The sequence below is a fragment of the Hemiscyllium ocellatum genome, chromosome 33 (assembly GCF_020745735.1).
Source record: "Hemiscyllium ocellatum isolate sHemOce1 chromosome 33, sHemOce1.pat.X.cur, whole genome shotgun sequence".
Classification (NCBI taxonomy): domain Eukaryota; kingdom Metazoa; phylum Chordata; class Chondrichthyes; order Orectolobiformes; family Hemiscylliidae; genus Hemiscyllium; species Hemiscyllium ocellatum.
The window spans coordinates 829,642-851,993 of NC_083433.1; the positions used below are offsets into that span (position 1 = coordinate 829,642).

General features: G+C 49.4%; 1 protein-coding gene across 1 annotated transcript in view; it reads right to left on the minus strand.

The window, feature by feature from the left end:
• Nucleotides 1-22,352, minus strand: part of LOC132831276 (leukocyte antigen CD37-like) — a 70,636-nt gene that overhangs the window by 20,796 nt on the left and 27,488 nt on the right. Inside the window, exons 2-3 of the mRNA XM_060849306.1 lie at nucleotides 12,118-12,198; nucleotides 6,814-6,886 (exon numbers count right to left, since the gene is read on the minus strand). Coding sequence (XP_060705289.1) covers nucleotides 6,814-6,886; nucleotides 12,118-12,183 — 139 coding nt within the window. The 5' untranslated portion in view covers nucleotides 12,184-12,198. The remainder of the gene's footprint in view (nucleotides 1-6,813; nucleotides 6,887-12,117; nucleotides 12,199-22,352) is intronic.

The following is a 22,352-nucleotide window of genomic DNA, read 5'->3' on the forward strand; positions in this document are numbered from 1 at the left end:
TCGAACAGCCCATGAAACTAGTTGCCTCCCGCTATTACCCTGCAATAATTACACATGGTTTGCTCATCATCAAACAGGATGTGAAAATGTGTTGCTGAAAAAGCGCAGCAGGTCAGGCAGCATCCAAGGAGCAGGAGATTCGACGTTTCGGGCATAAGCCCTTCTTCAGGAATGAGGAAAGTGTGTCCAGCAGGCTAAGATAAAAGGTAGGGAGGAGGGGCTTGGGGAAGGGGCGATGGAGATGTGATAGGTGGAAGGAGGCCAAGGTGAGGGTGATAGGCCAGAGTGGGGTGGGGGCGGAGAGGTCAGGAAGAAGATTGCAGGTTAGGAGGGCGGTGCTGAGTTTGAGGGATTTGATTGAGACAAGGTGGGGGGAGAGGAAATGAGGAAACTGGAGAAATCTGAGTTCATCCCTTGTGGTTGGAGGGTTCCTAGGCGGAAGATGAGGCGCCCTTCCTCCAACTGTCATGTTGTTATGTTCTGGCGATGGAGTGGGAGCAGGAGTTAAAGTGTTGAGCCACGAGGCGGTTGGGTTGGTTGGTCCGGGTGTCCCAGAGGTGTTCTCTGAAACTTTCCACAAGTAGGCAGCCTGTCTCCCCAATGTAGAGGAGCCCACATCGGGTGCAGCGGATGCAATAGATGATGTGTGTGGAGGTGCAGGTGAATTTGTGGTGGATATGGAAGGATTCCTTGGGGCCTTGGAGAGAAGTAAGGGAGGAGGTGTGGGTGCAAGTTTTGTATTTCTTGCGGTTGCAGGGGAAGGTGCCGGGAGTGGAGGTTGGGTTGGTGGGGGGTGTGGACCTGATGAGGGAGTCACGGAGGGAGTGGTCTTTTCGGAACGCTGATAGGGGAGGGGACGGAAATATATCCCTGGTGGTGGGATCCGTTTGGAGTTGGCGGAAATGACGGCGGATGATACGCTGTATATGGAGGTTGGTGGGGTGGTAGGTGAGAACCAGTGGGGTTCTGTCCTGGTGGTGGTTGGAGGAGCGGGGCTCAAGGGCGGAGGAGCGGGAAGTGGAGGAGATGCGGTGGAGGGCATCGTCGATCACGTATGGGGGGGATCTGCGGTCTTTGAAGAAGGAGGCCATCTGGGCTGTACGGTATTGGAACTGGTCCTCCTGGGAGCAGATGCGGCGGAGACGAAGGAATTGGGAATATGGAATGGCGTTTTTACAGGGGGCAGGGTGGGAGGAGGTGTAGTCCAGGTAGCTGTGGGAGTCAGTCGGTTTATAGTAGATGTCTGTGTTGATTCGGTCGCCCGAGATAGAAATGAAAAGGTCTAGGAAGGGGAGGGAGGAGTCTGAGACGGTCCAGGTGAATTTGAGGTCGGGGTGGAAGGTGTTGGTAAAGTGGATGAACTGTTCAACCTCCTCGTGGGAGCACGAGGCAGCGCCGATACAGTCATCGATGTAGCGGAGGAAAAGGTGGGGGGTGGTGCCAGTGTAGCTGCGGAAGATGGACTGTTCCACATAACCGACGAAGAAGCAGGCATAGCTGGGGCCCATGCGGGTGCCCATGGCAACTCCTTTGGTTTGGAGGAAGTGGGAGGATGGGAAAGAGAAGTTGTTCAGAGTGAGGACCAGTTCAGTCAGTCGAAGGAGGGTGTCAGTGGAAGGCTACGGCGGGAAAGGAAGAAGCGGAGGGCTTTGGGGGATGGAGGTGTATAGGGACTGGATGTCCATGGTGAAGATAAGGCGCTGGGGGCCATTCGTGCTTGTGACTGCAAATTCTCAGAACACTACATCCACCATTGGATATAATTCTACTATTGGATATTATTTAATAAATAGCCTGTACTGTGCTAAGAATTACACTGGAAATTAATTTAAAATCATTAGTCCAGTTTGCAATGTATTGCCCTTGTGTGTGCATGTGTTTAGAGCTCCATACATTAACACACATGACCCTGTGTGCAGGGAAAAGGAATCAATACTTATACAGCACCTTGTCACATGACTGCCAACTTCTGCTACATTCCCATAGCAACCCACTGGACCAGACTCTCTCTCTTTAATGTGAGGGTCATGATCGAGAGTTAACTGTTCCTGCATCACCCCCATGCCAATAATAGCCCCACCAATCAGTACATTGTTTGCATGCGTCATTAACAGAGTCTCATATTAAAATTGGCACAAGCCAATAGGAATAGAAAGCAAACACAAGTTTATTCTCTAAACAACTGAAACACACTTCCTCACACAAAAAGCCATCACCGTAATCACACCTTCCACTCATTGCTGCGGTCATAGCTCACGTGTTTCTGTTACATACACAAAGCTGGAAAATTCTCCCAGTTATTATCATTTTCACAGCATCTCAGACACTGCATTTAAATCTCAATCTCAGATTCAAATTGGATAACTGACATGGTGTTCAATATAATAGGATCTGCTACATTTTCTGGGTAAATTTGGAAAACATACAGATTAGTGCAGACAAGTATATTACCCTTACAGTCTGAAACAGGAGATGTGATAATAGACAGCAATTAAACAATTACTTTAATTGCATCTTCGCAGAAGATACAAAGAATCCTCCAGAAATGCTCGGGAAAGAGGAAATGAGGAGATGAAGAGGAGTTAAAAAAATAGTGCTGGAGAAATTAATGCGACTGACAATGGGTAAATCCTGATAATCTATATCCCAGGAAATGAAAGGAGTGGAAATAGTGGACAAGTTGGTGGTCAATTTCCAAAAACTCTGTTGAATCTACAACAGTGAGAAAACCAGGAATTACAGGCTAGTTAGCCTAATGGCGGCAGCTGAGAAAGGAATGATGTCTACTATAAGGGATTTGACAAGAGGACACCGAAAATAACAAAAGGATTACACAACGTCAACTTGAAAGAGAAGTCACATTTGACAAACCCACTGGCATTCTTTGAGGTTGTCATCCAGTTTGGTCGGTAAAAGGGAATGACAGTGTATTATTTAAATGGAGAGAGATTGGGAAATGGTTAATGTACAAGGGGACCTGTGTGTCCTTGTGAGGATCTGAAAGTTGAATACAGGCTGAAGTAACTAGCTGTAGTCAGGAACAACCATTTAATATATGCCCTTACTAACATAGGCTTCTTGATGCAAATAACATGACAAAATGGCTTCTAGGCTGCAAATTAACAATTCTGATTAAAGTTGCATAAAATGGCTTCTATCCCTGCCAAAAGCTGAATTAACCATAGTCTGTCACATCAAAGATTAGCAGACAACGCTTCCTTTACAGCATAGAAATAACTAGACTATGTGTTGCTGGAAAAGCACAACAGGTCAGGCAGCATCTAAGGAGCAGGAGAATCGACGTTTCGGGCATAAGCCCTTCTTCAGAAGGGTTCATGCCCGAAACGTCGATTCTCCTGCTCCTTGGATGCTGCCTGACCTGCTGCGCTTTTCCAGCAACACATTTTTCAGCCCTGATCTCCTGCATCTGCAGTCCTCACTTTTCCCTAAATAACTAGACTAGTCAAGACATTACTAGCCATCCTTACTGACCTTGCAAGTGCGGGTGCAGAGACTAGGTTCGTGAGATAGGAGTACTTGGATGTTGGAAAACAAGGTTGGTTCCCAGGAAACATTATTGACAGCATCTTAGCCCAATGAAGTCATTTCATTAAAACTGATTGGTAATTGTTTCAAATTGCTTTGTGATTATGGCCTGGACCTCTCTCAAAAAAAGTATAAGAACGTCTTTGTCTTAAGCCATGTGCGCAGTTTCTCCGAGGAACACGGAAGTGTTTAACCTCTGTGTTACTGGACAACCTGTGCCCGGCCGAGACTGAATGAAGTGTAAAGTCTTACAGAACCAGATCAAACTGCTAGTGTTTATTGACCGATCGCAGAACAGAGAGACCGCCCCCACCTCCCTCGCGGGGGGTTCCAGATCTTCACCTGGTGCTGTGATTCAGACTCGGACGGACGGACGGATTGCAGGCAGCAGTGTAACAGCCTCGAGTCCTCCTCTATTGAGTTCAGAGGAATCAGCCAGCCAGAAGTGAGTTTGGTTTTCCTCTCATTCACATTGTGTTAGACTCGACCCCTCGCTGCTCGTCATCTCAGCCCAGCCTGAGAAGGATCGGTCCTGGTAAGAATTCACTGTAAGCAAGAAATCAGGGACCCCAGGAAGTTGGGGACCTCTGAATTGAGTCAGGAACTCTAAAAGAAAGTGTGAAATCTTACAGAACCAGACCGAATTGCTCAGACCATTCGCAGAACAGAAACAGAAACATACCTGGAATATTGTGTACAATTTTGGTCTCTTTATCCAAAAGAGAATCTACTTTCCAGAAAGGAAGGGTAGCAAAGATGAACCAGACTGATTTTTGTGCTGGGAAATTTGTCGTATAAGGAGAAATTGGTCAATTGGTCTTTAGGAGATGAAGGGTTATGACTGAAACATAAAACTCTAACAGGGGTGGATAGACTGGTCCACACGGAGGATATTTTCTCTTGAATGGGAGCATCCAGAATAAAGGGCTCAGGAAATCGGGAGGCAATTTCAGACTGAGATGAGGCAAAATTTCTTCACTCAGAGGATAGTGAATCTGAGGAATTCTCCAGCACTGAAGGCTGTAGAGATGAAGTCACTTAAAATATTTAAGAAAGAAATCTATAGATATCTGGAAGCTAAAGATATTGAGGGGTACATGGAGAGCACAGGAGTATGGCATTGACAGAGGGCCGACTGTGTCGAACGAGTGAACTCCATGGTCTTCTCCTGTTCCTATTTTCTATATAAACTCCTGAAATCACACAGCCTTAAGCCAGAGATACCAGAATCATATACCTCCCTTGGAGTGCAGATTCATAGCTCCTTGAAAGTGGAGTCGCAGGTAGATAGGATAGTGAAGGCAGCGTTTGGTATGCTTTCTTTTATTGGTCAGAGTATTGAGTACAGGAGTTGGGAGGTTATGTTGCGGCTGTACAGGACATTGGTTAGGCCACTGTTGGAATATTGCGTGCAATTCTGGTCTCCTTCCTATCGGAAAGATGTTGTGAAACTTGAAAGGGTTCAGAAAAGATTTACAAGGATGTTGCCAGGGTTGGAGGATCTGAGCTACAGGGAGAGACTGAACAGGCTGGGGCTGATTTCCCTGGAACATCGGAGGCTGAGGGGTGACCTTATAGAGATTTACAAAATTATGAGGGGCATGGGTAGGATAAATAAACAAAGTCTTTTCTCTGGGGTCAGGGACTCCAGAACTTGAGGGCATAGATTTAGGGTGAGAGGGGAAGATATAAAAGAGACCTAAGGGACAACTTTTTCACGCAGAGGATGGTGCACGTATGGAATGAGCTGCCAGAGGATGTGGTGGAGGCTGGTACAATTGCAACATTTAAGAGGCATTTGGACACAGCATTGCCCTTTGATGTGAAGGGCACTGCTCGTCACAGGCCACTCGGGTGTTTCCTTTCTTCCTGGTGGTGGAAATTAAATAAAGATTTGTGCACTTTGTGTGTCTCACTGTGTCTCACACCTGCACACACACACCATGGGTGCTGGGGAAAATAAGCACTACTGCAGTTAGGCGGTAGTGTAGGGGTTAATTTTAAAAAATATATATAAACAGGGGATGCACTCCCTTTTTGATAAAAGAAAGATAACAGTAGTGGTATATATTGGGTGTGGGCGTTTGCACTCCCTTTTTGATTTTCTTCAAAACCTCCTCCTCTGCTTTTGGTTGCACTTCAGTCTCACGCTCCTGATCTTCGGGCACCCGGTGTGGAGGAGGGAGTGCAGGTCTGAACACCTGATCGTGGGTCTGCTCCTGGGCCTGGCCAATCTGGCCATAAACAGGTCCAGGCAGCGGGCCGTGGAGGGGGTCGTTAGGGCCGACTGCCTGCCCCTCTTTCGCGGTTACGTTAGGGCCCGGGTGTCCTTGGAGAAGGAGCACGCGGTGTCCACCAACACCCTGGAGTTGTTCAGGGAGAGGTGGGCGCCGCAGGGAGTGGAGTGCATCATTTCCCCCTCCAACTCTATTTTGATTTAATCTCTGCCCTCCCCTTTACTGTTTGAGCACACAGCATTGCCCTTTGATGTGAAGGGCACTGCTTGTCACTGGACCACTCAGGTGTTTTTCCATGACTTGAAAAAAAGAGGCATTTGGATGGGTATATGAACAGGAAGGGTTTGGAGGGATATGGGCCGGGTACTGGCAGGTGGGACTAGATTGGGTTGGGATATCCAGTCGGCATGGACAGATTGGACTGAAGGGTCTGTTTCCATGTTGTACATCTCTATGACTCTACATGAGTAATTGATGACCTTGTGATTTCAAGTTTCTCCAGGTCTCTCTACTTTGCGCCACCATCACCCTTTTCCATTCTCTGTTGCTGCCTCTCACCTTGTAGGCTTCTGGTCTTCACCAAAGACCTGCTAAAATCTTCCCTAAGCTGCTCGAAGATTCCCTGCTTCACTGCCAAACCCAAACAGATGCAACAAACAGCTGACTGCCTGATAATATTCACCTCACATTACAGAACAGCTGCCCCTAGGCCTGCTTGCCCTTCTGGCTTCAGGAAACCAGCAGCTAGCTCCCAGTCTCCAATCCCAGCCCCTGATCCCAGACTTTAGGGCACAGACCCAATCCCCTATGACTCCCTTGGTGCTAGCTGCAAACACCTCATGGCTCCTCCAATCACAGGTTGTTCCTTTCCTGCTAGAGGACCTATCAGCAACAAGCACAGGAGATACCCAGCCTGTGATTGGAGGAGCAGCTCCTCCTGGTTCCTTCCATTGATTGGCCATGCCTCTCCCGCATTGTCCTCCTGACTCTGTACATGTTCGGCATTGCTGCGGGAGCAGAGGAGACTTACCCAGAACGGATATGAAGCTGTTTTTGTCAAACAAAATCCATAGGCCAAATCCCAACATCACTCCACCAAGAAACTGCAACAGAAAAGAAACAAAGTTCAGTAATTTTCCGAAAACACTGTCATACTAATTACACCCGGTCTGACCCAGCTGCAGAATTAAGCAACAAAAGTCAATAGACTTGGAATGACAGATATTTAAGGCAATAGTTCAGAAAACACAGAACTTACGATCCGACTTCCTAGTCTGCTACCAAAATGACCCCACATTTATCTGCATTATAATGCACCTGCCAAGCATTTACCCACTCACCCAGAAATGGAAAAAAATCACACAGAAGCATCTTGTCAGGGATGACCTTTCTCACAGCTCACCCCACCCACCCAGCTTTGTGCCATCTGCAAAGTTTGAGATACAGTAGCACCTCGACATATGAATGACCCCATTCATGAACAAATCAGTTTACGAACAGGATTGTACGTAAAATTTTGCTTCAACATACGTACGAAATTCAAGGTACGAGCGAAGTTGCGAAAGCAAAAAGCCCGTGTGCGGCCACGTGGTTTCATTGTTCTGCTTTGCTACGCGCTTGTTGAACGCAAAAGCTCTCGGGCCCCGCGTGATCTCATTCAGTTCGTCTTTGACGCGTGCGCTGTGAACAGCCGTCCAATGCTATCCGAACAATGGGAAAAATTGATTCAGTTCACGAACTTTCCGGTTCGTGAACCGGGTCCCGGAACGGATTAAGTTCGTAAGTCGAAGCGCTACTGTATTACATTTAGTTCCCTCAGCTAAGTTACAAAATGCTAACACTTACTCCCTTAGTTTCAGAACAAACTATCATGCATTCAAACTTCATGTAAAGCTCCATCATATTATGTTCCTTCACATATGGTCATTACGTAATTAGCCCACCTTCATTTCACAACACCAAGTTCAGAAAAGACAGATCCCCTCCTGAATTCTCAACCCGTTAGAACATCGAACATTGCAGTGCAGTACAGGCCTTTCAGCCTTCAATGTTGCGCTGAACTGTGAAATCAATCTGAAGCCCATCTATCCCACACAATTCGTTATTATCCATATGTTTATCCAATGATCCTTAAAATGTCCTTAAAGTTGGCGAGTCTATTACTGTTGTAGTCAGGGCATTCCATGCCCTAACTACTCTGAGTAAAGACCCTATCTCTGCCACCTGTCCTATGTATATATATCACCCCTTAATTTAGAGCTATGTTCCCTCGTACTAGCCACCACCATCTGAGGAAAAAGGCTCTCAGTGTCCACCCTATCTAACCCTCTGATTATCTTATATGTTTCTATTAAGTCACCTCTCAACCTTCTCCTCTCAACGAAAACAGTCTCAAGTCTCTCAGTTTTCCCTCCATACCAGACAACATCCTGGTAAATCTCCTCTAAACCATTTCCAAAGCTTCCACGTCCTTCCTATAATACGGTGACCAGAACTGTACACAGTACTCCAAGTGCGGCCAGACCAGAGTTTTGTCCAGCTGCAACATAACCTCATGGCTCTGGAACTCAATCCCTCTACCAATAAAACCTAACACACCATATGCCTTAACAACCCTATCAACCTGGGTGGCAACTTTCAGGGATCTATGTACATGGACACCAAGATCTCTCTGCTCATCTACACTACCAAGAATCTTACCATTAGCCCAGGACTCTGTATTCCTGCTGCTCCTTCCAATGTGAATCACCTCACACTTTTTTGCATTAAACTCCATTTGCCACCTTTCAGCCCAGCTCTGCAGCTTATCTATGTTCCTCTGTAACCTGCAATATCCTTCAGCACTATCCACAACTCCACCAACCGTAGTGTCATCTTCAAAGTTACTAACCCATCCTTCTATGCCCTCATCCAGGTCATTTATAAAAATGATAAACAGCAGTGGACCCAAAACAGATCCTTGCAGTGCACCACTAGTAACTGAACTCCAGGATGAATATTTCCCATCAACCACCACCCCCTGTCTTCTTTCAGCTCGCCAATCTCTGATCCAAGCTGCTAAGTCACCCTCAATCCCATGTCTCCATATTTTGTGCAATAGCCCACTGTGGGGAACCTTACCAAACATTTTACTGAAATCCATATACACCACATCAATCACTTTACCCTCATCCACCCGTTTGGTCACCTTCTCAAAGAACTCAATAAAAGGTTAGTGAGGCACGACCTACCCTTCACAAAACTGTGTTGACTATCCCTAATCAAATTATTCCTCTCTCTTCTAACCTTTTCCAACACTTTACCCACAACCGAAGTAAGGCTCACTGGTCTATAATTACTAGGATTGTCTCTAATCCCCTTCTTAAACAAGGGAACAACATTTACTATCCTCCAGTGTTCTGGCACTATTCCTGTCGACAATGACAACATAAAGATCAAAGCCATAGGCTTTACAATCTCCTCCCTGGCTTCCCAGAGAATCCTCAGATAAATCCCATCCGGCCCAGGGGTTTCAAGGTCACAGGAGTGTACCGGCAGGCAAGAAGATGGTTTGAAGTGTGTCTACTTCAATGCCAGGAACATCGGAATAAGATGAGTAAATGTAGCGCATAGGTTGGTATCTGGGATTTCAATATTGTGGCCATTTCGGAGACATGGAATGGTTGTTGCAGGTTCTGGGTTTTAGATGTTTCAGTAAGACCAAAAAAGTTGATAAAAGAGAGGGAGATGTGGCAATGTTAGTCAAGGACAGTATTACGGTGACAGAAAGGATGTTTGATGAGGACTCGTCTACTGAGGTCATACGGGCTGAGGTTAGAAACAGGAAAGGAGAAGTCATCCTGCTGGGGGTTTTCTATAGGCCTCTGAAAACTTCCATAAGTGTAGAGGAAAGGATTGTAAAGATGATTCTGGATCGGAGCAAGAATAACAGGGTAGTTGTTATGGGGGACTTTAACTTTCCAAATATTGAATGGAAACACTGTCGTTCAAGTACTTTAGATGGGTTAGTTTTTGTTCAATATGTGCAGGAGGGTTTCTTGACACAGTACATAAACAGACCAACAAGGGGAGAGGCCACATTGGATTTGGTACTGGGTAATAAATCCAGCTAGGTGTTAGATTTGGAGGTAGGTGAGCACTTTGGTGATAGTGACCCCAATTCGGTTATGTTTACTTTAATGATGGAAAGGAATAGGTATACGCAGGGCAAAAGTTATTGCTGGGGGAAAGGCAATTATGATGCGATTAGGCAAAATTTAGATGTACATGATAGGGAAGGAAACTGCAGGGGATGGACGCAACTGAAATGAGGAACTTCAAGGAACAACTATTGCATGTCCTTGATAAGTATGTACCTGTCAGGCAGAAAGGAAGTGGTCAAGCGAGGGAACCGTGGTTTACTGAAGAAGTTGAATCTCTTATCAAGAAGAAGAAGGTGGTTTATGTTAGGATGAGACTGAAAGCTCAGTCAGAGTGCTTGGAAGTTACAGGTTATTGTTTCAGAAACAAATCCAGGAATTTACCCTGCAGATTATTAGTGCTGACTTGGCTAAGCCAGACTATATGCAAATTAATGCAACTCCAATTGCACTCAAAGCCATCCAGGACAAAGCAGCCCACTTGATTGGCACCACATCCACAAACATCCACATCCACAACCACTGGCTGACGCTCAGTAGCGGCAGTGTGTACTATCTACAAGACGCACTGTAGAAATTCACCAAGCTTCCTCAGACAGCACCTTCCAAACCCACATCCATTTCCATCTAGAAGAACAAGGGCAGCAGATACATGGGAACACCACCTCCTGCAAGTTCCCCTCCAAACCACCCATCACCCTGGGAGAAAGTGAGGACTGCAGATGCTGGAGATCAGAGTCAAGTGTGTGATGCAGGAAAAGCACAGCTGGTCAGGCAGCATCCCAGGAGCAGGAGAATCGACATTTCGGGCATAAACCCTTCATCAGGAATGCACATTCCTGATGAAAGACGTATGCCCGTAACACCAACTGTCCTGCTCCTCAGAAGCTACCCGACCTGCTGTGCTTTTCCAGAGCCACACTTTTCGACCCATCATCCTGACTTGGGAACATAAACCGCTGTTCCTTCTGTGTTGTTGGGTCAAAATCCGAGAATTCCCTCCCTAAGATTATTGTCGACAAATGTGCTGCAGTGATTCAAAATGGTCACCACCATCCGAAAGGAAATTAGAGACAGGACAATAAAAGCTGGCCAGTCAGTAATGCACATATCCCACAAATGAATATTTTAAAAAAAACTGAAGTTGCCCATTATAACTGCATCATCTACATGTCCAATATTAGTATCTTCAACAATGCTCTCCATTCTGATCCTTCCCATTACTTGGTCTGTGTTCTATTTTACTCACTGCTCTCCCACTTGCTGTGAATAGTTTTGACTGCTTCAAATCCAAGCTCCCTCTTTTGCCAATTTGTTGTAAACCCTGTACAAGAGCACAGAAAATCTCCCTTGGAGGACGTTACTCCAGTTCCAACCATCCTGTACTAGTCCAGTCTGACCCAGACCTGACACTAATACCTCCAGAATCTGATTACCTCTCCCACTCTCATTCTTTGGCATGTTCACTCAGCTCTCCTGTTGTTATTCCGTGGCACCCGGAATAAAAGGAAATTACTACTGTATGAATTCTGGGTTTTTTTTATCCGATTCCTCTTTTCAGGACCTCATCCCCCTCTTAGCCAAGTCATTGGTCCTGATGTGGACAGGGAGGCCCTGCTGCTCACCCTCCAGCAGCCACTCTATGATATATTTTACCCTGATGTCAGGGAGGAAAAAGTGAGGTCTGCAGATGCTGGAGATCAGAGCTGAAAGTGTGTTGCTGGAAAAGCGCAGCAGGTCAGGCAGCATCCAAGGAACAGGAAATTCGATGTTTCGGGCATAAGCCCTTCATCACGAAACGTCGAATTTCCTGTTCCTTGGATGCTGCCTGACCTGCTGATGTCAGGTAAGCAACATCATCCTGGAGCTCTGCTAATATTTATAAAGTCACCCTGTTCTCATCGCCTAAAGGAAGAATTCCCAATCACCATTGCTCTTCTACTCTTCCTCCTCCTGTACTGTGCAGATGAACTGACCGTGGTGCCTTGCATCTCACTCAGAGCACACTCACCTGAGGAATCACCACCTTCACCAGTGTCCAAAATGGGGAAACCAATCTACAGGCAGTATCTCCACAGGGGATCCTATCACACACTCCGAGGTTAGCTACAGAGTAAAGCTCCCACTACACTGTCCCCCATCAAACACTCCCCAGGACAGGGACAGCACAGGGCTGGTTAAAAAATGATACTTACAAAAAAGATCAAGTTGAAAACAAATAGGAAGTATTTTGTGACAACAATACAACCTTTTGACGCCATATTTGATCTGGTCACCTACAAAATAAAAATATCAGAGTTAGAAGATTTGCAAAGGTAACACTCAGGAAATATCATGACAGACAGGGGACAGGAATAGGAAGGGGTGGAGAGTGATATCAGGGAGACATGAAGGTGACTGAGCCAGAAAGAGAGGTAGGTGCATATTACAGATGAAGGCAAAACGAGGGACGATGGTGGAAGAGAGAGACAGAGGGAGAGGTAGCGTATGAGGAGTGGGGAGACGCGTGTTGTAGTTGAGTCTGCACCTGGGAGCCACCACACTGCTACGTCCAAGGGGGTGACAGGGAACAGAATATGTAGACTCTCATATGTACAGCCTGGAAATGACCCAGTCTCGGACAGGGATCAGGATTAGATTGTGTGTGTGTGTGCGTGTGTGTGTGTTGGGGCAGGGCTCAAGGGCAGGAGACTCCAATGTGTGTTTAATGCAAGTTAGAAAACATCACTTTTTTTTATAATCTATTATCGCAAATATTTATCTTTAGGGGCAGCATTGAGGGCTCAAAGTTGATTGGTGGAAAGATGAAGTATCAAGGCCACATTCAATAAACAGCTTTACCTCCAACTCTCTCACACAGAGTCAGAATATCACAGCTCACTCTTCACTGCTGTCTTCAGCTGAAAGTCTAGTCTGACATAGCACAGATGGGCACAGTTGGTCTGCTCTACCTTGTCTGACTTAAGTGGGGGGTCTGCCCATGGGTCTGCATCTTCCCACTGTACATTAATCGGATTCCTTTCTGACTCTCAAGTGGTCAAGAAAAATCTCCCCACTGCTCTGGTAAATATTTAATCTTCATCAACAACAGTGAAAAGCAGACTTTTCTGGTCATTATCACAATAGTGTGATTACACTGAGCATAAACCGACTGCTAAATTTCTTTATTTAAACAATTACTAGTTTTTAATTTGGATACAAAAGTGGCAGGGCAGCATCCCAAAGTTTATGACTTAAAAACACAAAGTTCTGACACAGCAGGACTGGCAGCATCTGTGGACAGAAAGACAGAGATAAATAGTTTGAGTCTGGTAGGACCTTTCTGCATAACGACCTCTCCTTAGACAGACACACTGCCAGAACTGCTGACTTTTCCAACCCTTTGGTTTACTTTCAGATTTCCACCATCTATAGCAGTTCACTTTTAATCCAAGTTTGTGAAAGCTTCCAACTTTCTTTGGAGGTTAGACTGAGGAGTTTCCAGATGCATTGGCCAAAATGAGATTGACTTTTCCCATTGAGCTGTGGAAGAGCCAGTGTTTCTGCCAGTGAATGAATTGGACCGTATTTTCAAAACAATCTGTTCAGAGATGTTACCTGGAGCAGATGGCACTTGAACTAAGGCCTCCTGGCTCAGAGACAGGACATTACCACTTTGCAATATTGCACTCATGAACAAAATGGATACAGGTCACTACTTGTGTTTGTGACAATTGGGTATAAACCAGATTGCACTTACTCCTGACATCCTATATAGTTGAAAGGTTGAAAAAATAAGCCAAAATACCAGCTGAGCTGTAAGATCAACAGAGGTTCTGCCGAAGATTGAAGAGAGGAAGGAGAAAGGGAAATGGACTTGAAACGAAAAAATTACTGGAGTAAAGGACAGGTGCAAGGGAATGGAATGAATTGGTTCACTCTTTGAAAAGGCCAGCACATACAATGGGCTGAATGGCTTCCATTACAGAACCATGAGGACAGAACAGACCATTTTGGATACAAAATGTAGGAATTTTATGTTTGAAGATTTTTCAGATACAGTGATACTTTTTGTAAAGAGCTCCGCTTAAATAGAGATTACACAAGAAGTTTATTAACCAATATTGTTTAACTTTGGGTTTCTGTTTGAAAAACAGGTTATGATCTTTATACAAACTGTGTATTTTTATATTATTCTGATGATTTAGGACAGATTAAGGTTGAAATCTGCAGAAGTTTCCCCAATTGTAACTCTCCTGGAAACAGATACTCAGCTTGACATGCTCATCAGATTCTTAGAAAAAACACAGAAATGTTCTCGCCTCACTGATGCCAGCTGGGCACGTTCCAGTTTGACTGAAATTTCTACAAGGCGATGTGCTGAGCTCACAGCTGCCTGTTGGCAATGAACAACCAGTGCTCAACTACTCCCTCTCCTCAGACCAGCCACACTCAGAAAATAAGAGAAAATCAAACCTGACCACAAAAGTATACTATCCAGAGCACCTCACTGCCAGCACAGGACCAGCGTCCTCTTGTACTGGGTCTAAACCTTCAAAAGCTCTGCAGCAGAGTTTCAGCTCAATGTGCCGTTTGAGGAACTGTGTCCGTCCGTCCCCCCACCCGTCGCAGACCCAGTCATTAGAGGAAAAAAAATCAAACAAACCAGAAGCAGTGGTAGGCCATTTGGCCCTTCAAGGATCTTCTACCAGATCATGGCTGATCTGACGTCGACCTTAAGTCCACCTTCCTGCCCGATATCCCCTACCACTACCCCCCTACCAAATCATCAAAACAATCGAATCTCGCGATCAAAAGCCAAGCACTACCTTCAATATTTTCACAGATCCAGCCTCCAACACTCTCAGGAGAACAGAATTCTAAAGCCTAAAAGCCCTCAGAGAATAAAATCATACGCATTATCACCATCTTCAATGGGAGATTCTTATTCTGAAATTGGCTGCCGAATTAGCTATTCAGGAACAAACTGTGACCTTTCTCTGAATGTGGTTGAGGTACTCTTTCATGTCACAGTTTTAAATTCCATTAGCAAGCAGTGAGGGAAGGGAGTTTTCAAACTGCAAACACCTGGATAAAAAAAACTCCCAACCTCAACAGTATTCCCGTCCTCCTCAGCAAAGTAAAAAAAACCTGTACCTTCAGGAACTGGATCCCAGCGAGAGACAGCACCTTCCTTATTACCATGAAAGGTTATCTGTCTGAGGGGTCCTGCAGGTATTGAGTTGCCAGAGTGTGAATCCTGTCTCTATTTGCTTTCACATCTGCAAATGATGTCACTTCAGATGCCAGTCAGATTCAGATTCAGATGCAAAAACATCCAGATCTCCCCCAATAGCTCATTCAATGTCTCCCCTTGTGCCCAGTGAAATGATGGGGAATTTTAATTTCTGGCTCCAACTGACAACAATTGCTGTCCAATCTAACATTGGTATGACATCCATCTCCACCCAAATACATCAAATTATTAAACCAACAAAAAACTTTCACTATTTCAATAAAATTCTCCACAGAATGAAATGTTACAAAAACATCAATTGGCCAATAATCAACTGTCTGTGACTGAGACACCAGATATGCCTTAGTTATTGGAGTCATAGGGAAGACAGTGCTAGCAGGGGCAAGGCAGGGGCGCTGGGGCAAGGCAGGGGCGCTGGGGCAAGGCAGGGGCGCTGGGGCAAGGCAGGGGCGCTGGGGCTGGTCTTCTGACAGAGGGCACCCCAGTTACTGTGCAGTCATTTAACAACATAATTTCTCCCACTTCACTCACCCTTATTGTACTCAGCTGCTTGGGCCCGACTCTGCTGCATCTTGCAGGTAGTCCAGCACTCTGTGCTGACACTGAGCTGCAGATCCACATGTTTCACGGACGTAAATGACCAGTCAGCTGACAATCGGCGAGGACAGGGAGTTGCACAATTTGCACATGTTTTAAGATTCACTCACATGGTACTGACAGAGGACTCAGTGAGTGGAAGCTCATATTCAGCTTGAGTGTGGGTCCAGATGACAAAATCAACCCCAATATGCTCCAACTTGCAGCTTATTAAAATCTAACTTTGGCATCATTTTAAATCTTCAAATCCTTTTATTCTTTTGCCTGTCTAGGTGCAATGGAGTTTATAATATACAAATAGCTAACTTATTTAAACAGAATCATGAAGGATTATGGGGCTGAAAGGATCAGGTCAGGTTTGCAGAAGGAATCATTGTCTGTTCCTTCAATTTTCTCTCTGCCTACTGTCCCCAAGTAATAAGGGACAGTTAACCTTCATGACTGTGTGGCCAAATTCAGCTCTAACTCAATTTACAAATTTGTTAATGACACCACTGCAGTGGGTAGGATTTCAAACAGCAACACACAGTAGAAAGAGGAGGTAGAAAGAGGAGGTAGACAGCTGAGTGGCACTGTGTAAAGACAGCACTTTCTTCCTCAATGTCAGCAAAAACAAAGGAGCTGGTCACTGACTTGAGGACACACTTCTGAATGTATCAATGGTGCTGAGATGGAAGTGATCAAGAGCTTCAAGTTCCCGGGAGTAAGATCTGTCCTATTCCATCCACTATGCGCTACAGTCAATGACGCGCACCAATGCCTCTACTTCCTCAGAAAGCTAAGGAAATTCAGCATGTCCATAAAAACTCCTACCAATTTTCATAGATGGATCATAGAAGGCATCTTATCCAGATGTATCACAGCGTGATATGGCAACTGCTCTGTCCAAGAGCAAAAGAAATTATAGAGTTGCGAACGCAGCCTAGTTTACCATGCAAACTAACCTTCCATCAACTCCAGCTAGACTTCCTGATGCCTGTGGAAAGCAGCCAACATAATCAAAGAGCATGGTAGGAATCCAGAGCACCCAGAGGAAACCCACTCGGACACGGGCAACAAGCTGGGCGGAGTTTGTACTCTTTGGAAGACCGGTATGGCCTGTTTCTACACTGTCGGGATTCCAGGATTCTCTGGGAGAATCCTCCCACCAAAGTTATACTCTCCTCCGTCGGGCAGAAGATACAAATGTTTGAAACCACATACCAACAGCCTCCAGAATAGTTCCTTCCCCACTATTATCAGACCTGTGGGCACCTCTCTCTCATATTAAAGGTGGTCTTTCTCTGCACCTTCTCTGCAGCTGTAATGCTATATTCTGCATTCTGTCGTATTACCCTGATGTACTTACAGAACATATGATTTGTCTGGATAGTACACAACACTTTTCACTGTATTTCAGTACATGTGGCAACAATAAATCAAATCAAATGAAGTCCTTTTCAACTTTCCCCCACCCCCCCCAACTCTTTGCTCTCTCTCTCGAAGCACAAAGGTCACTGGAAGCTCTAATGCAACTGTGTATTTCCCATCCCCCAGCACCAGGGCAGTCAGTAAACTTCACGTAAAACTGAGACATCAAATCAAAGCCTTTCATTGGAAGCACAAGGAAACAGACTTTAGCCTCAATAAACTCCGTATCAGTGCAACTGGAGAGTAATCTCAGTCTGACTGTAACATGACTGGTTCCTACTTGTATCGATGAGCTCATGTAGAAAGGAGTTTTTTTAAGCAGATTCTGTAGGAGGTATTTTTCTTCCAGCTGTAAACCAGACAGAACAAAGTGTACAACACACTCAAACGTGCAGCCAGAAGGCCCACTCTGGCAGGTGCCACATGCTATCACCAAGTTAGATCGTCAGGAAACTGTACAGATACTCACAAAAACACAAAGAAAGAAACCATCTGCTCTTTAAGATGGAACTATCCTCTAGGTTAAAACGAAAACTGCCCTATTTCGGGGAAATGATTGGGTGAACTTTCCAGCGTGGTTTCTGATCAAGTGCCACCAAACTGGGAACAAACTCAAGTGAAAGAGCAAAAGGTAGGATCAAGACACAAAACCAATCAAGGGGCAACGAGCACATAGGCAACCTTTCAACCAATTCTTCCGGAAAGTTTAAACTTGGCATCAATCAGAACCCCCGAACAGGGTTCTCCTTATCCATCTGGAATATTGTGTGCAATTTTGGTCTCCAAATTTGAGGAAAGACATTCTGGCTATTGAGGGGGTGCAGCGTAGGTTCACGGGGTCAATTCCTGGAATGGTGGAACTACCTTACGCTGAAAGACTGGAGCGACTGGGCTTGTATACCCTTGAGTTTAGAAGACTGAGAGGGAATCTGACTGAGACATATAAGATTATTAACGGATTGGACACTCTAGAAGCAGGAAACATGTTTCCGCTGATGGGTGAGTGCTGAACCAGAGGACACAGTTTAAAAATAAGGGGTAGGTCACTTAGGACAGAATTGAGGAGAAACCTCTTCACCCAGAGAGTGGTGGCTGTGTGCAATGCTCTGCCCCAGGAGGCAGTGGAGGCCCAGTCTCTGGATACCTTCAAAAAAAAGAGTTGGATCGAGCTCTGAAACATAGCGGGATCAAGGGTTATGGGGATAAGGCAGGAACTGATTCAGGATGATCAGCCATCAGCCCAATCCTCCCTCTTCCCGCCACTACCCCCCTTTCCCCCCTCTCTTCCCCCATCCGCCCTTCCCCACCCCTCATCCTCCCCTTCCCTCTTCTCTCTTCCTCCTCCTCTCTTCCCCCCTCACCTCCACCTCTCTTCCGCCTTCATCCCCCCTTCCCTCTCCCCCCTCTCCTCCCCCACTCCTCTCTCTCCTCTTACCCCACTCCCCGCCCTCATCTTACCCCCTTCCCCCCTCCACCTCTCCTCTTCACCCCCTCTCCTCCCTCCCCCCTCTCCCCCTCCTCTTCCCCCCTGTTCCCCTCCTCTCCTCCCCCCCTCCTCTCCTCCCCCCTCCTCTTCCCCCTCCCCCTCTTCCCCCCGTTCCCCCCTCCCCCTCTTCCCCCCGTTCCCCCCTCCTCCTCCCCCCCATTTCCCCCCTCCTCCTCGTTTCCCTCCCCTTCCTCTTCCCCCGTTCCCCCTCCTCCACATCCCCCCTCCTCGTTCTCCTCCCCTCGTTCCCCTCCCCTACTCCCCCCCTCCTCCTCCTCCTCCTCTTCCCCCTCCCCCTCCTCCTCCCCCCCTACTCCCCCCCTCCTCCTCCTCCTCTTCCCCCTCCTCCTCCTCCTCTTCCCCCTCCTCCCCCTCCCCCTCCCCCTCCTCTTTCCCCCTCCCCCTCCTCCTCTTTCCCCCTCCCCTCCTCCTCTTTCCCCCTCCCCCTCCTCCTCCCCCTCCTCTTCCCCCTCCCCCTCCTCTTCCCCCTCCTCCCCCTCCTCTTCCCCCTCCCCCTCCTCTTCCCCCTCCCCCTCCTCTTCCCCCCTCCCCCTCCTCCTCCCCCTCCCCCTCCTCCTCCTCTTCCCCCTCCCCCTCCCCCTCCTCTTCCCCCTCCCCCTCCTCCTCCTCTTCCCCCTCCCCCTCCCCCTCCCCCTCCCCCTCCTCCTCCCCCTCCTCCTCCTCTTCCCCCTCCCCCTCCTCTTCCTCTTCCCCCCTCGTTCCCCCCCTCCTCCTCTTACCCCCTCGTTCCCCTCCTCCTCTTACCCCCTCGTTCCCCTCCTCTTCTTCCTCCTCCTCTTCCCCCCTCGTTCCCCTCCTCTTCTTCCTCCTCCTCTTCCCCCCTCGTTCCCCTTCTCCTCTTCCTCCTCCTCCTCTTCCCCCCTCGTTCCCCTCCTCCTCTTCCTCCTCTTCTTCCCCCCTCGTTCCCCTCCTCCTCTTCCCCCCTCGTTCCCCTCCTCCTCTTCCCCCCTCGTTCCCCTCCTCCTCCTCTTCCCCCCTCGTTCCCCTCCTCCTCCTCTTCCCCCCTCGTTCCCCTCCTCCTCCTCCTCCTCTTCCCCCCTCGTTCCCCTCCTCCTCCTCCTCCTCTTCCTCTTCCCCCCTCGTTCCCCTCCTCCTCTTCCCCCCTCGTTCCCCTCCTCCTCCTCCTCTTCCCCCCTCGTTCCCCTCCTCCTCTTCCTCCTCCCCCCTCGTTCCCCTCCTCCTCTTCCTCCTCCTCCTCTTCCCCCCTCGTTCCCCTCCTCCTCCTCTTCCCCCCTCGTTCCCCTCCTCCTCCTCCTCCTCTTCCACCCTCGTTCCCCTCCTCCTCCTCCTCCTCCTCTTCCCCCCTCGTTCCCCTCCTCCTCCTCCTCCTCTTCCCCCCTCGTACCCCTCCTCCTCCTCCTCCTCTTCCCCCCTCGTTCCCCTCCTCCTCCTCCTCCTCTGCCCCCCTCGTTCCCCTCCTCCTCTTCCCCCCCTCGTTCCCCTCCTCCTCTTCCCCCCTCGTTCCCCTCCTCCTCTTCCCCCCTCGTTCCCCTCCTCCTCTTCCCCCCTCGTTCCCCTCCTCCTCCTCCTCCTCTTCCCCCCTCGTTCCCCTCCTCCTCCTCCTCCTCCTCTTCCCCCCCTCGTTCCCCTCCTCCTCTTCCCCCCTCGTTCCCCTCCTCCTCTTCCCCCCTCGTTCCCCTCCTCCTCCTCCTCTTCCCCCCTCGTTCCCCTCCTCCTCTTCCCCCCTCGTTCCCCTCCTCCTCTTCCCCCCTCGTTCCCCTCCTCCTCCTCTTCCCCCCTCGTTCCCCTCCTCCTCCTCTTCCCCCCTCGTTCCCCTCCTCCGCCTCTTCCCCCCTCGTTCCCCTCCTCCTCCTCCTCCTCTTCCCCCCTCGTTCCCCTCCTCCTCCTCCTCCTCTTCCCCCCTCGTTCCCCTCCTCCTCCTCCTCCTCTTCCCCCCTCGTTCCCCTCCTCCTCCTCCTCCTCTTCCCCCCTCGTTCCCCTCCTCCTCCTCCTCCTCTTCCCCCCTCGTTCCCCTCCTCCTCCTCCTCCTCTTCCCCCCTCGTTCCCCTCCTCCTCCTCCTCCTCTTCCCCCCTCGTTCCCCTCCTCCTCTTCCCCCCTCGTTCCCCTCCTCCTCCTCCTCTTCCCCCCTCGTTCCCCTCCTCCTCTTCCCCCCTCGTTCCCCTCCTCCTCCTCCTCTTCCCCCCTCGTTCCCCTCCTCCTCTTCCCCCCTCGTTCCCCTCCTCCTCTTCCCCCCTCGTTCCCCTCCTCCTCTTCCCCCCTCGTTCCCCTCCTCCTCTTCCCCCCTCGTTCCCCTCCTCCTCTTCCGCCCTCGTTCCCCTCCTCCTCCTCCTCCTCTTCCCCCCTCGTTCCCCTCCTCCTCCTCCTCCTCTTCCCCCCTCGTTCCCCTCCTCCTCCTCCTCCTCTTCCCCCCTCGTTCCCCTCCTCCTCTTCCCCCCTCGTTCCCCTCCTCCTCCTCCTCTTCCCCCCTCGTTCCCCTCCTCCTCCTCCTCTTCCCCCCTCGTTCCCCTCCTCCTCTTCCCCCCTCGTTCCCCTCCTCCTCTTCCCCCCTCGTTCCCCTCCTCCTCCTCTTCCCCCCTCGTTCCCCTCCTCCTCCTCTTCCCCCCTCGTTCCCCTCCTCCGCCTCATCCCCCCTCGTTCCCCTCCTCCTCCTCCTCCTCTTCCCCCCTCGTTCCCCTCCTCCTCCTCCTCCTCTTCCCCCCTCGTTCCCCTCCTCCTCCTCCTCCTCTTCCCCCCTCGTTCCCCTCCTCCTCCTCCTCCTCTTCCCCCCTCGTTCCCCTCCTCCTCTTCCCCCCTCGTTCCCCTCCTCCTCCTCCTCTTCCCCCCTCGTTCCCCTCCTCCTCTTCCCCCTCGTTCCCCTCCTCCTCTTCCCCCCTCGTTCCCCTCCTCCTCCTCCTCTTCCCCCCTCGTTCCCCTCCTCCTCCTCCTCTTCCCCCCTCGTTCCCCTCCTCCTCTTCCCCCCTCGTTCCCCTCCTCCTCCTCCTCTTCCTCTTCCCCCCTCGTTCCCCTCCTCCTCCTCTTCCCCCCTCGTTCCCCTCCTCCTCCTCTTCCCCCCTCGTTCCCCTCCTCCTCCTCTTCCCCCCTCGTTCCCCTCCTCCTCCTCCTCTTCCCCCCTCGTTCCCCTCCTCCTCCTCCTCCTCCTCTTCCCCCCTCGTTCCCCTCCTCCTCTTCCCCCCCTCGTTCCCCTCCTCCTCCTCCTCTTCCCCCCTCGTTCCCCTCCTCCTCCTCCTCTTCCCCCCTCGTTCCCCTCCTCCTCTTCCCCCCTCGTTCCCCTCCTCCTCTTCCCCCCTCGTTCCCCTCCTCCTCTTCCCCCCTCGTTCCCCTCCTCCTCTTCCCCCCTCGTTCCCCTCCTCCTCCTCTTCCCCCCTCGTTCCCCTCCTCCTCCTCCTCCTCTTCCCCCCCTCGTTCCCCTCCTCCTCCTCCTCCTCTTCCCCCCTCGTTCCCCTCCTCCTCCTCCTCCTCTTCCCCCCTCGTTCCCCTCCTCCTCCTCCTCCTCTTCCCCCCTCGTTCCCCTCCTCCTCCTCCTCCTCTTCCCCCCTCGTTCCCCTCCTCCTCCTCCTCCTCTTCCCCCCTCGTTCCCCTCCTCCTCTTCCCCCCTCGTTCCCCTCCTCCTCCTCCTCTTCCCCCCCTCGTTCCCCTCCTCCTCTTCCCCCCTCGTCCCCCTCCTCCTCCTCCTCTTCCCCCCTCGTTCCCCTCCTCCTCTTCCCCCCTCGTTCCCCAT